Source organism: Alosa sapidissima, chromosome 18 (genome assembly GCF_018492685.1).
Source record: "Alosa sapidissima isolate fAloSap1 chromosome 18, fAloSap1.pri, whole genome shotgun sequence".
Taxonomy (NCBI): domain Eukaryota; kingdom Metazoa; phylum Chordata; class Actinopteri; order Clupeiformes; family Clupeidae; genus Alosa; species Alosa sapidissima.
Genome location: NC_055974.1, coordinates 17,902,508 through 17,917,590, shown reverse-complemented (window position 1 = coordinate 17,917,590; position 15,083 = coordinate 17,902,508). Strand labels below are relative to the sequence as shown.

General features: G+C 38.3%; 1 protein-coding gene across 1 annotated transcript; it reads left to right on the top strand.

The window, feature by feature from the left end:
* The first annotated feature begins 1,749 nt into the window (after window positions 1-1,749).
* On the top strand, window positions 1,750-12,551 carry LOC121689451 (Fc receptor-like protein 2). The gene is made up of 9 exons (XM_042069296.1): window positions 1,750-1,814; window positions 2,289-2,324; window positions 2,438-2,701; window positions 4,945-5,217; window positions 5,491-5,736; window positions 6,044-6,071; window positions 9,265-9,359; window positions 11,546-11,605; window positions 12,318-12,551. The coding sequence occupies exons 1-9, from the start codon at window positions 1,784-1,786 to the stop codon at window positions 12,380-12,382; spliced, it is 1,098 nt and encodes a 365-aa protein (XP_041925230.1). The 5' UTR covers window positions 1,750-1,783; the 3' UTR covers window positions 12,383-12,551.
* Window positions 12,552-15,083: the final 2,532 nt, after the last annotated feature.

Genomic DNA, 15,083 nt, shown 5'->3' with positions numbered 1-15,083 from the left:
TCATACCTAATGAGAATTATGGTGGAGGGGCTGTGCTATTGTGGGGCTGTTTTTATTCCCAAAGGCCTTGGGAATCTAATTAAGGTGCATGGTATCATGGACAACAACTGTCCTGTCACAATAAAGGCAGAAAGCCCAAAAAATATACTTTAAAAAGTATTAGTGTTATTATTAGTATGATATTGTGACTTCAACAGTAGTTATCAATAGTTCTACACAGTGACCTCATGTATGCCTGTGACAGAGTACAATCTCTCTCTCGCTTCCACCCCACAACAGAATGTGAATTATCTGCATTTACAGTATCTCTAGTTTGTTTTTCAGATGTCAGTTATGTCAGCCAGTCATATTTGCACTCTGAGTATCTCAAACATTGCTTCATATTTCACAGGTAATATTAACTTGCTCTGCTGAATACGCATTTAATGAAGCAATGCAGATCAGAGGAAATATTAAAATGACAAAGAGAAAATAGATGTTAAATAGTCCTGGCCTTGTACTACAACCTACTTTTAAGTGACTTGAAGCTTTCTGCTTCCCAACTATCCGTTTTTACATCTGCTGTTTCTCTCTTCATATGGAGTGTATTGTAAACAGATAAACATGAAGAGTATAGCACCCTGCTGGCCACCAGAGGAATATTTTCAGCATACACCACAAACATATCACTGTTGTATTGATAATTACATCCACATAGATCTTAATACACTCCTCTATTTCTCAACATGTCGGAAAATAATATCCTGATGACTTTACGAAATGAATGTGATGTGTTAAGTGAAGGAACATGTTTTATGGGGACATGAGGTTTTTGATGATGCAAAAAGACTGAGAATTGCTACACACTTTAAGGTCGATTGCACATTCACACGCAATAACCAAAATGAGTCCATCTTGTCTTACATCACACATGTTTCAGTGAGATTTTGACATGCTGGATGGCTGTGTGTTAAATTAAGAAAGACATCAGGAGAAGTAGCCATTTAATCTGTTTGATTCATTGATTCATTCATTCTTCACATAACTGTGTGTAAAGTTTAAAAACAAGCCTTTAAAAATACATAATTAATAAATATAGAAGTATTTGTGGGATGTTCTCATGATGAAATATGTACCCCTTTTGAAACAGCATTGCATAAATAAAAAACTTCTCTAAACTCCAGCTAAGAGTTGTCTGTGGTTTTCTGGTGACAGGATGCAGACATATTCATCTACATGTAAACTTACCTCAAACTAACATGGTATCAGCTTGTTTTGCATACATTTCAAAAACTGTAATATGTACATTATTAGATCATGTCCAAATATGGAAGTGAACAAACGGAAAGTTGGACTGCACAGACTGGACTGAAATCCTTCTGCACAGTGACTCTTCTTGAGACTGGACCTGTGAGTGTAGTTTACTAAACCCATGTGAGAAAGATGGCGTGATGTAAAAGATGTGATGCATGCAAACACCTCTGTAACCATAGCGATAGTAGCAGAGCCACACTACTTGATTAGTGTAGAATGTGTGTCCTCTCTTAGTTAGCACTACCTTTGAAAAACACAGCAAGGTAAACTGTCACATGTACAAAATTAAAAAAAAAAACACAGTTAAAAGATATGTATCTGTAGACACATAGGCTACAATTCCACATACGGTACATAAATCCAATTCAAGCAAGAGCAAAAGAAAGAGGTGTCCATTCATGCAGGGGATAGATGTGATATGTGCAACCACACTTGTGGTAAACTAACAGACAGCAATTCAGGAAAAGGGAGAAGACACAGAGAGGACAACATGGAACCACGTCAACTTTTTCTGCTGCTCCGTGAGTTTGACACACACATATTGTATGTGTGTTTTTGCATATGCATGTAATTAGATTGTATGTTTATGTACGTATATGTAATGAAGTGTAGTATACTGATGTAATATAGTCACAGGTGTACAATTGTTCTTATGTATTTATTGCTTTGACAGTGAAAGGCTTTAAAATCAGTCAATTATAACCACGGATCAGAACGATCTGTTAAACGCAACTTTTTGATACAGAGACTCTTGAATTATCGTATACTTTGTGAATGAACCAGAGGTCAGATTCAGTGAAAACTGAAATGGATGCATGCAGATCGAAGGGGGGATGGGGGGTGTACATGTGTCCTCATACAATATTTTTACACCCATCTTTTTAATTCAAGTCAATTTCTATGCTCAAATACTGACAATGATATTTCCTCTGCAAGATTTCTCCTAATTACTGATACTACATTTGTTTTCTGTCATCCCTCTCCTTACAAATCAGTCATAAGTGCTGAAATCAACTTTGGATCTACACAAGGTGATTCAAGTTTTAAATGTTTACTCTGTACCTGTGTGGCTTTAAGTGTTTTTATTTAACTTCCCTTACTTTAAAACGATGACGTAATGATGACATGTTTTATTAATATCCAGGGGGACCTTCACTGAGTTCAAGCAGAGTGGCACCAGTATTCACTGGAAACTCAGTTACCCTGAAATGTGACATGGACCAGTCTACTGGATGGAGATTCTACTGGTACAGAGACACACAGACCTCTTATCCTGTAGCCCAGACTGATGGAAACTCCTACAGCATCAGCTCTGTTAAGGTCTCTGATGGAGGACAGTACTGGTGCAGAGCAAGATATCTACGCGACTACACACAGTACAGCAATGCAGTGTGGGTGAACATCACAGGTGAGTTGGTTATTATCTACCATTCCATTTTCTGTCACTGAATCAAAAACTGTAAACATACACGTTTGTATTGACGCTGTTCTTATTATTATTGGGCAGTGAGGCCTAAAGCAATTGCAACCCTCCTGCCCAACTCGACAGACATCTTCAGTGGAAACATGTTCATCCTCAGGTGTGACATCCAGGGAGTCCAATACATGGACTGGCAGTACAGCTGGTATATAAATGGACTTGTTCTCCCAAATCCAGACGATTCAGGGCAGAATTATACTGTGTATAGTGCAGATCAGTTCCACAGTGGTGACTACACATGCAGAGGGTTATTGAGTAGGTACCAACAGACATCAGAGATCAGTGAAGCTGTCAGAGTTACAGTATCAGGTGGGTGAGGATTTATGCTTTTTGTTATGTTTAAGAATTGTACATTTTTGCTGTGTCTTGTTACATTGTGTAATGTGAAATTAATATAATGTGTTACTGATTGGCTTCTGTGGGATATCCCCTACCTATAGCACAAGTATAGTATAAGTATATATACTCTTTTGATCCCGTGAGGGAAATTTGGTCTCTGCCTTTATCCCAATCTGTGAATTAGTGAAACAGACACAGCACACAGTGTACACACAGTGAGCTGCCTGCATCAACAGCGGCGCTTGGGGAGCAGTGAGGGGTTAGGTGCCTTGCTCAAGGGCACTTCAGCCCTGCCTACTGGTCGGGGTTCAAACCGGCAACCCTCCGGTTACAGGTCCGAAGTGCTAACCAGTAGGCCACGGCTGCCCCCAAGTACAAGGCTATAAACAAAAAATGAACAAGATTAAAAAAAGAGTAGCCTGTAACTTTTTGTGATAGGCCTGTAATAGTGCAGTTACAATTAATTTGCATTCACTTGTGAAGTTGATAGACATAGTTGTTATGCTTTTTGCCATATATTTAAGACATGGCATCCATCCTTTTGTTTAAAATCATATACTGACAACACACAGAAATACCCATGCCAGTTCTTAGAGGACCTCCACAGACCTGGCTGACTGAAGGAGACTCAGTGACTCTGAGCTGTGAGGTTAGAGGCTCCACTACAGGCTGGAGATTCCACTGGTACAAGACTGCCCCCTACATACCGGATTTGTTTCATGCCATTCATAGGACGAGAGGTTATTATTTAGAGATGTCAGAAAGCATCAGAGGAGCTGGAGGCTCCTACACTCTCAGCCCTGCTGCTCTTAGACACACAGGGGTTTATGTGTGCAGAGCAGAGAGAGGAGAGCCAACCTATCACACGGAGTTCAGCCAACCTCAGCCTCTCTGGGTCTCAATCTTTACAATTTCTGTTTTACTGCAAAATGTAAAATTCTCCTCTGAAGACCTAACCTACCTAAACCTATCATATCCTATCCTATCATATCATATCCTATCCTATCCTAACCTAACCCAACCCAACCCAACCCTAACCTAACCTAACCTATCCTATCCTATCCTAACCTAACCTAACCTAACCTATCCTATCCTATCCTAACCTAACCTAACCTAACCTAACCCAACCCTAACCTAACCTAACATAACTCACCCATACTACACATAGTGCATACAGATACACACACACAGATATATGTTTTACATATGCCCTCATCTTATTTATGAGGACGGTCATATACCCAGCCCTGGGTACTCTATTCACACTGGATCAATAGGTCATTCTTTTCGAACCGGTGACTTAAACTTCTGGTCTTCAACTCATGCATGGATGCCCCCACTTATATAGCACACACCACATGCAATACACACACACAGATACACCTATCACATGACAACCTACACCTATTCCTAGGGAGGTTTTACGGCTACCCTTGATACTTAGTCTCTCTGCCTCCAGCTCCAGAATCCAGTTTTTTCATAACCAACCACAGCACTTCCTCTAACCCTAACCTGGATGGAGAATCATTTAACACCCAAACCCAAAAACTAACTAACCCTTTTCCATAAACAAAAAAAACCTAACCCTAACCTAACCTAACTCTAATCTCAAATCTATACCTTCATCTCTGCTTAGAGATTGAGGTACTGATCCCTATGTCTGCTGTGCTTACTCTATTTCATTCCTGTTGTCTTTTATGTGGTATGGGGCGTTGAACTTGTGTATGTTTTGTATTGTAAGCAGCTGTATGTAGCAATGTATGCCCAAGACAAATTTCCCTTCTGGGACAATAAAGTTCATCTAATCTAATCTAATTCTCCCCTTGTCTTAGGTCTGTCTCCTCCATCTACTCTGATTGTCAGTCCCAATAGAAATCAACATTTTGATTACAGTTCTCTCTCCCTGAGCTGTGAGGGGAGTGGGAATGGATGGAATCTGAGATCGTTCTCAGATCAAACGCTGCGTGAGCTGTGTCCCACTGACTGGAGATCAGAAAAAGGATCCAGCTGCAGCATCAACTCAGCATCTCCATCAGACAGTGGAGTGTACTGGTGTCAGTCTGAGTCTGGAGAGCAGAGTAATCCTGTCAACATCACAGTGCACAGTAAGTTCATGATGGTTGTTGTCCCTTTTACCTTTGTGATTTGTGATTTAATAGTAAATGAGAGCCTCAGACACTTTTTTTTATTAGTACAGTAGGTCTATCCTTTTTCTGTCTTAAATCATTTGTAGGCACAAAAATAACGTGTCTATATATGTCCCTGTTGTTTTATGAATTTTGTATGTATAAAATACAGTAATTTACATTCTGCATCATGTTATAAATAGTTTTTTGTAAATTATTAATTTAAACATATCACCATTGTGCTCTGTGCAGATGGCAATGTGATCCTGGAGAGTCCTGTCCATCCTGTGACTGAGGGAGATCCTCTGTCTCTGCGCTGTAGATATCGCTACCAGCCATCAAACATCAGTGCTGACTTCTATAAAGATGGGACACTCCTGCAGACCTCCACCACAGGAGAGATGACCATCCCTGCAGTCTCAAAGTCACATGAAGGCCTCTATAAATGCAGCAACCCAGAGAGAGGAGAGTCACCAGAGAGCTGGATTCACATAAAGGGTAAAACTCAAATAATCCCATATGCAGTGGTCTGGAGCAAAACAATGACATGAATAACAACTATAAACAGTTTCACTTTCAGCCTCAAACTCTGAATCTGCCAACCTAATAGCAATGGATGTGATAGTTGCCCTGGTGATAATCTTTGCCTTGGTTAGAATCTTGGTTTGGCTGCATTGCTTCAAGAAACCGCAAGGTACATTTACTTCAAAAGTCGTGTTTACAGGAGTGCCAACCGTTTTATCGCAATTATCAGAGTCTCACATCTACAAATAGAAGTATTTATTGCCTGCCTCTTGTTTCACAGCAGGACCGGTTACAGACACATCAATGCAGTAAGTGTTGTTTTTTTCCCCACAAACACCTCCTGAGGGGTATTTCACAAAACCTAGATAAGGGATTAATCTGGGATTTTTAGGTTATCCTGGATGAATTTAGCCTTGACTTGGTTTCACAAAAGAGATGGCACATAAGTTACCATGGGGATTTATTCTCTGCACCTAGCCTGATCCCGACCAGGCTAACAGCCAAGCTAAGTTAATTCTAATGGTAATTATGTGGTCTTATTGGTTCAGCTAGCTGTCATTAACATCAGACCTCCGTGCTAATTTTAAGGAGCTTTATTCCATTTATAAACTATTTGCTAAAACAGACTGTCCGCCTACTACTATATGGTTATTATTATGACTGCCGCGCAGCGAAGCCATTCCATAACCACTAATTTCATGTATAGCGCCACCTAGTTAAATGTGCCATGTGTAATGTCCACCATTTTTTGGATATTTTTACCTCACTTTTTACACATGGCACCTTTAAACACAAAACTGCACGAAATTGGAAGTGTAGAATCATTATGACACCCTCTGTAAGCACGCCAAGTTTTGTGGAATTCCGTTCATGGGGGGCCACACAATAAATTCATTTATGTTACAATACACCAACTGGCCTGGTAGACAGTTTCCTGTGAATATCTCGAGAACCGTAGGGCCTAGGAGGTCCACCTTTTTTTATGCATGTTGGTCTTAAGAGGACATGTCAACCCATCACATGACCACTTATTTCATGTATAGCACCACCTAGTTAAAAATTAAAAAGCAATATCACAATGTCTCCATTCATTATCATTATGACACCCTCCGAATGCATGCCAAGTTTTGTGTACTTTCGTTCATGGGGGGCCTTACAATAAAATAATTTATGTGTACATTTAGTGACGTACACCAACAAGGATTCCCGGGACACTGAAAGACCGGGGTACACGGAACTTGGTGGGCATGTAACCCCACATGGATAGCATGGAACCGTCATTTTTCTTTTTGATCTGTAGCCCACCCCCCCGCTGGACTGGACCCCCCGAAAGGAGGGTAGGGCAGACACAGTTCTCTGTGAATATCTTGAGAACTGTAGGGCCTAGGATGACCATTTTTTTCTGTATGTTTGCCTCCAGGAGTCATGTTAACCCATTTCATGTGCACACATGTGCACAAACAGATACACACGCACACACATACATTCACAGTAATCATACTTATGACACATACTCACACAGTAGACATATGTACGCATGCATGCACAGGCACATACGCAGGCACACACACACACACACACACACACACACACACACACACACACACACACACATAACATAAACATGTACATGCACACAATTCAAGAATTTCTCAGAATTATGAACAGGCAAGATGGAGGTGGGGTTGTATAAAATGAATTTTACATGTGAAATCTATGAACTAATCATGTTTTGGTACTTGTTGTCTAGCAGATACCAGTGAGAATTGAGTGTGGATAATGCAATTTAGTGAGACAGTTAGAATCATATAGGCCTTTCAGCGTGATTTATTTTTGTGGAAAAAATGTGCTGGACTGGGCGGCGGTCATATTTTGTACATCTAGTTTTAATTGTGATAGCCTTATAAATATTAACATAGGCCTAGGTACTCATTGTTTGCTAATTTTATTGATAGACATTTGATGAATAGCCTACTGTAGTTGATTGGAAGTGGAGGGGCAAGTTTTCGAAGGTATTTTCAACTGTAATATTAAGGTATATCATACTATGTGCATCTTTGCAGTGGCAGGCGCTTTCTTGATGATGTTGCGTGCCGACACAAGGAAGCACTCACACATGGGTGCATACGTAAATTTGCATTCAGTTGGTCTACCACGCCTACTTCTGCTGTTTTAGCCATGATTCCCCATTCCAAAAAGAATATAACTTTACTTCATTGTTAGTCTATATCAAAAGCGGTTGTTCACTTTGTGTGAATTACGCTATTTTCCGCGTCTTTTTTATTCCAACCGTGGGCACTTTGGAGCAGAAACGAGAATGCGCACACATCCTGAATTACTTACACCTGGCTTGACATAGTCGCTCCTACTCATCCTGGATTGGCATTAGTGAAACGAGTTGAGCTAGGATGACCAGACAGCGCTATGTCAAACCTCGCTTTATCACTTATCTTGGATGTCTTAATTCTGCCTTTGTAAAATACCCCTCTGGTAATGTGTAGTTTGCTTGATAATTTATTGTCATACCAGCATGCCCACAGAGGCCTTCACAGATGTTTTAAATATATTAACCAAGTCTCAGAGGAATAGTAGGTATCATTGCACACAGAACTGTCATGGCCAAAATATTTGACAGTGACAGACATTTTGTGTTTCCACTTTTGTGATGCAGTCACAATGTTTTGAGACGTTGTTTGTTATTGTGCAGAGCGGTGCTGTCACCCCCACTACGCGCATCACACACTGTGCTGGAGGGGGCACCAACAGTTTCCCAATAAATAGAAGTAGTTATTATAATAGTAATATAATAGTAGTTAATATAACAGTCTCTGAGTAAGTGAAAATTGATAGAAAATATGGACTGCATGCGGGTGTGCAAATTGTGGCACTTTCCAGATGTGGCAAGCAGGGGTTAAAGTGTGTGTGTGTGTGTGTGTGTGGGGGGGGGGGTGACGACGACGACACGGCACCTTAGATAAATTAATAATGAATATATTCTTTCATACCACCGATATAGCCCAAAATAAATGGTAAGTTAATTTCCGTGTGTACAGAGGTGACCAAGAAGCTATCAATTCTTGTCCAAAAAGTATTGCTACACCACGATACTCAATATGTTGTCCAACTGTGAGTCATTTTTCCCCGTTGCACCGACACTGGATTTTAGGGTTCCCCCACCTGCCAAATCCCACTTTAACCACTGGTGGCAATTAAAATGTGATGTTATAAAGATAATCATCTTATGGGCAAGATAGGGCACCAAAGGTAACATTTTCTGTTTGTTTGTTTTTGTTTTCTTTTGTTACCAAAGGTAACGGTGGTAGCCAGCATTGAAATTTGTGAGTGACAAATTGTAACACTGTCTGTTGACAGGCTAGTCTACACATTAGTCTCTCCCACAAATAAAACATTAGCGTCATCTCCTCTGACCTCAACTACAGAAGCAGCAAAGTTTGCAAACACACAAAATGTTTTGTTTTTGTTTTTGATGTTTTCCTCTAGTGGTCAACAACTCCAGAACGCCTCTCAGAGTCCTGACAGGAGTCAGCCTGCAGAAAGCAATGGAGCCCAGTCAAAATATATGACAATGGGTAGAGGTAAGACACACATGCAAGTTCAAATGGTTATGATTATGGTTATTGTTCTTAGCAGATACTTTCGTCCATAGCTACTTACAATAACCAGGGGGGTATTCCATCAACCTCGCTAAAGGCCAAACCTGGCTTTTTTCGATAAGTCTCGCTAATTTTAGTGAGAATTCCGTTCCATTAATGAGGTTAACGTGAATCCCAGCTTGGTAACCATGGGAATTTATGCCACAGAACTAACCTGCTCCGTAGCAGGTTAACTTTCAAGCTAAATTAAGCTGTGTTGCAAAAAAAACAATCAGTCGGAAAACGAGTCCAAAAAGATGGTTCCGTCAACCTGTGCTCTCGTCACCTGTACTGCCCTACAAAGCCAAAGAGCAGTATCTGCAAAAATGCCAAACAGAGAAAAATTGCTTTTTGTGTTTTTCTTACACCAAGTATAAGCATCATATTATATTCAACAACAAGGGGTATACTTAGATAGATCAAAGTGAGGTGAATATTAAACATTTTGTTTTTTGACATTTAGGCAAAATTTGGTAGTTTTATAGGCTATACTGCGCTTTGCCTTTGCATTGCTGCTTATACTTACATGGCCATACAATAACATTTTGCAGTAAGTGTAACAAGTCATCATAATCACTCAGTTTTTATATTAATTGAGGAGGTACTTACTACATTTTTAGTGAAGATATGCTGTTTGATGCCTTAACAATGGCAACTCTGTCATTTATAAACATTTATGTAGAAATGGAACAAAATCAATCGGGTATTCTTGTAAACTTTCATGTCAAGCAATATTGCATTGCTGCACACCAAAACCTAACCTTTGACACCTTTGCACACTGCTGCTTATATTTGTCAAAGTATATGTTAATTGCTTTTTGTAAAATCTGACTATTTTGAATATGATACTTCCACTGGCATTTAATATTGTGAGACTGTATCATGATAGACACCTAATGTGTGTGTGAGTGTGAATGGCAGTGTGCCTTTTTAGAAGAAAGTCCAGGGCCTTTTTTTTAGTCCCAGTCTGTCCCTGTACACACACACACACACACACACACACACACACAAACACACACACACACACACTATTAGAGTAAGGGCAAGTGAAACAAAGGCAGAATGCAGTAATGGCCATTGAAATCAAGGCAGTAAGGGCAGATACTGCACTCTGCCTTGGTTTCCCTCTACTTTTCTATACAAACTGCAAACTAAAAATGTAAATTTAGCTAAGACATGTATTAGGTAGCCATATGAAATTTTAACAGATTGAAGAGCAGATCATGTACTTCTTATTCATGTACTACTAAAAAAAAATTTGGAAAAAGTGCAGATACTGCTCTTAGCCTTTGTAGGGCAGTGTAGCCTACAACTTAAAAAATAGAAGTAGGCCTATTGAAATGTTTTTTTTCCGACAGTGCACCAAGCATGGATTTACACATTCACTTGCTCCAAAGAATGTGTGAAGATTATACGATTAAAAATGTTTTAACTTCACATGCGTGTGGTTCTAGGAATCGTGCTACTCTGCATCACTTACGGCTATAGATAGTTTTGAATATATGCCAAAGTTGTTTTTGATTTTAAACTATTTATTCATTCACTCGTCTTGTTCATGCATAGACTGTATAGTCTGTGTGTTCAAGAGTGAAGCCAATCAAACTCGCAATTGATTTCAAACCATTAGCATTGTTGTTTTAAATGTATGCTTTCATTATTCTCCAATTTCTGTAGGCAATCTATTTTTTTCTCTCGATGTTAAATTTCATGACTTTCGATGAAAATCCTGTAGATGGTGCTTGCCTATCGAACAGAAATCGTCTAGTATTGTCTTAATTTTACGACATCGTCTTTTCGTCAATCTACTGTTTTGGTCTACTTTTCTACCTCGTGCACAAGCAGAGATGAAGCTGAACTAAACCTCGCTTGAATAAACGAGGCCAAGATGCCGCTAACTTGAGTTAATGGAACGGCTTCAGCCCCAAGTGAAAGTCTACGCTAGTTCAAGCCAGGCTATTTCTGTTAAGCGCCGCCTTCATTAGCGAGGTTGATGGAATACCCCCCAGGAACATTATATCATCATTGTGAAAGTTAAATTGCCTACATGAAAATAATAATAGTAATGCACTTCTCATAATAGTACTTTTGCATGTGAAATCATTACCAGTGAACTCTGAACTCTCTTCCAGTTGTAGATACTACACATACCTATGCAAACATCAACCTAGAGAGTGTACCTCAGCAATCAAGTGAGTTTGTTTGTAACTTGAAATTTTTATTAGATATGGATTTTTGGAAAGTTTTAGGATTTCTCACCAGCACCAAGAACATATGATATTTTACCATTTAGCATATAGTACATAATGGTTTGTAATGGTATATTTACAAGCAGTTTAAAAAAAAAACATTCAGAATACTGTTCTAATGTAGAATGGTGTAGTCACACTATAATTGCCTGTAAGGGGTATGGGGTAATTTTTTTTAAAAACCTGGCATTGTTATGGTGCTTTCTAAGAATAAGTGAATATAAACTTTTTTTAAATGCTAGTTTCCCCCATCATTTTGAGAAAGAGGTACCACATACATGAAATGTCAAATATGATCACTGTGTGACACAGTAGCCTAATGTTAAATGTTAGTTTGATAGGTATTTCCACATACATAGTGTTTGTTAATATACAATATAGTCATAACTCATAAGTAATAACCACTTCATCATCGACAACATCAACAATAAAAATGCTATTGCTATGAAAATTTATATTAATATGTAAACCTTTCTCGTAGTCTCCCACTTCATCTTGATAAAGACATTTTGCTAGTTACAGTTATCTGTATGTAGCAACACAGGGCTTCTTATTCATTGTGTTTTTACATCTGCATGTTTCCCATCAGAAGACTCATTACAAATAAATGAAGTCATTTCTAATGGTTGATCACTTTCCTTTTCCATCTCTCTAGATGACAAACACATATATGAAGTTATGGCTCCTCAGCAGAAGCCCAGAGAAATGAAGTCTGACTGACTGTGTGGAGATCATCAAACTAAATGTGCTGTTGTAGCCTTTTGTTAAGTCGTCTTAGTATGCTAATATAGCACTTATGAATGTGTCAATTATGTTCAGTTTACTAAATTAATATTGGAACATGCTATTAATGTTTTTATAATGTTTTTGGCACAAGGCAAAACCATGTCAATTAACATGTTACGTTTTGGTCTACTCTGTGAAATTGATATAAAGTACTATACAGTAGATGTTCTGACTCTTTGTTGTGTTTTTGTACATTATCTATGAGCTTTGCATTTATCTAAAACAGGCTGTCATCTGTAGTTTAAATATTAGACCTACATTTTTTATAGACATGACAATAATTTGGCAGAGAAATAGTTAGGATAGGGCTAGGGCTGTGACTGTTGTAATGATATATCATATTGTAATGATGAAGCAGGCATCAAACTGAGCACTAGAGGGCATGAATCCATAGACTACCTTACAGGACATTCAGATTTTACCAGTAAATTTAGATATTACCACATTCTTATATCAAACAAGAAAAAGAAAGTATTTGTGGAATCAGCCATTGGTTCAGCTCGTAAATAAAAATGGCTCAACATATTGATGGCACGGTAAAGATTTTGGATTACTGAATCAATTGCAGCAAACCTACAATATTATCCTGCTGAAATCAGATGTATATTTACCACTGTATATGTGTTATAGAGCATGTTGTAACAACAATAGGAATGATGTTGATTTTTACCTTTTACATCCTCACAATTCAATAAACTGTTGATTTCAGGCAGCAACAACTTTGGTTATCTGGAAGGTAATGGAAAGTCATACATGTTATGTAACCTTAAAACACCAAAGAGCTGAATGTAAGAAAGTAAAACATATCGATATTATCTGACAACTGATCTGTATTGTAGACTATTTGACGGACAGCATTATGGTGTGCAGAAAATCAAGCTGAAGTGATCTCCTCACACTAGCGAATCTCTCTTCATGGGTTTTTGACAGTGAAAGAAGAACCAGACTTTCAAGAATACAAAAATGTTGATTGTGTCACATAGACACCTACATGAAAATCACATACAATAAATGTTTTTCATGCAATCATGTAGAAACAGTATAGACTAAAAATAGTATAGTTTGAATTTCCCCTTGGGGATCAATAAAGTATCTATCTATCTATCTATCTATCTATCTATCTATCTATCTATCTATCTATCTAGACAAGCACTGTTAGTCTGTCAGCATAAACTGAGCTGAAAAGGTCAAATTTACTCAATGTGTAGCCTATAACATTTAGGCTGTGCAGAAAATCTTTCAGTATGTTCCTGTACCTTTGGCATGTTAGTGTGGAATGCAGTAAGCAAATTATATGTTAGAAGAGACAACAAACTTATCAATCATCATGAGAGGCTTTCTGTTGTTTTCTTTTCAATAACATATGTCTGGCAGAAAACCTCTGTGCTGGCTTGACGGCTTCCCATGTAGGATATTTAATGACTGAAAAGTGTGAAAGAAATGTTTGGAATGCATTGTACTCATGCTTATACCAATATGGATAACAACTAATACATTATGACATTTCTTTATAAAATGATAGGTACTGTATGTAGGCCTTCTTGGCTCTGGTTTAGCTGCCATGATGTTGTTAAGTTATAAGTTATTGTCGTTCCCCTTCTTTTTTTTCTTTTAAGCGTCTGAAGTTAACCTGATGAGGGTATTCTTTCTTTTTTATATATATACTTTATGTGTACTTGCACCTTTTGAAGTTGACATAATCCCAAATACCTATGTTATGCCATATGAATTGGCTAAAATGTGCTAGTTATAGGAGATGAAATAAGTGAAAAATAATGTGAAAGTGAAAGTAAAGTTAACATAGTATTGCAACAGCTCAATCCATTTCCCTTAGCAGTTAATTTCAGAATTCACTTATAGGAACATTCATATTCATTATATTTTTCAACTTTTTCATACAAGGAATTCTAGTCTTGATAGAGATTAAAAAATCTGCCAAATTCATTCCCATTCATTTTTTTTTCAGACAGCCCTGATAACTTAGCCCCCTTCGGTTTCAGCCAATCAAATGACAGCATTTCTTTTACTGTCGTCCTGGCCGTCGGAAATCAATCTAAACAGCCCAAAGGAGTTCACTATTATTGGTGGGGACAATTTTGTCATCTCAAAATATTGATGGTGACTAGTCACCATGGTCCCTATCTAAACCTATGCCCATGCAGCCCACATGTTGTTGTTGTTGTTGTTGTTTCTATATTTGATCAATGACTACACTTAAAGTCTTATTTGTATTAATGTTGAATTTGATGTAAAAGTACTGGAAAAACGAGTTTGACTTCAAAGTCTTTGGAGTAATATGTCAGGTAGGGGGAACTTATTTTGATCATGGAAAATATGCTTAAGGTAGAGCAAAGATGCTTATGGTATTCTACATTATTCATCCATTCATTAATCCATCAAGTTATTATGACCGGCGCGCAGTGAAGCGGCGGTCAGGGGCGCAGCTACCCATTTTTTGAGGGGTATGCAACAACAAATTGGCGCCCCCCACCCCCCCCCCCCCCCCCCAACAAAAAACAAACAAACAAACAAACAACTAAAGTAAAACAAAACGCCAATAATTTACACTATTAGTGTAAATTATTATTTTTTAAGAAATTCTGCCAATTTGAACTTGAAGTATTGTTAAATGGTG

Bases quoted from the DNA above. Each gene is read 5' to 3' on its own strand.
- LOC121689451 (XM_042069296.1), top strand. From the start codon at position 1,784: ATGGAACCACGTCAACTTTTTCTGCTGCTCC. The intron at 1,815-2,288 runs GTGAGTTTGACA...CTTACAAATCAG, and splicing joins TCAACTTTTTCTGCTGCTCC to TCATAAGTGCTGAAATCAAC. The intron at 5,218-5,490 runs GTAAGTTCATGA...TGCTCTGTGCAG, and splicing joins TGTCAACATCACAGTGCACA to ATGGCAATGTGATCCTGGAG.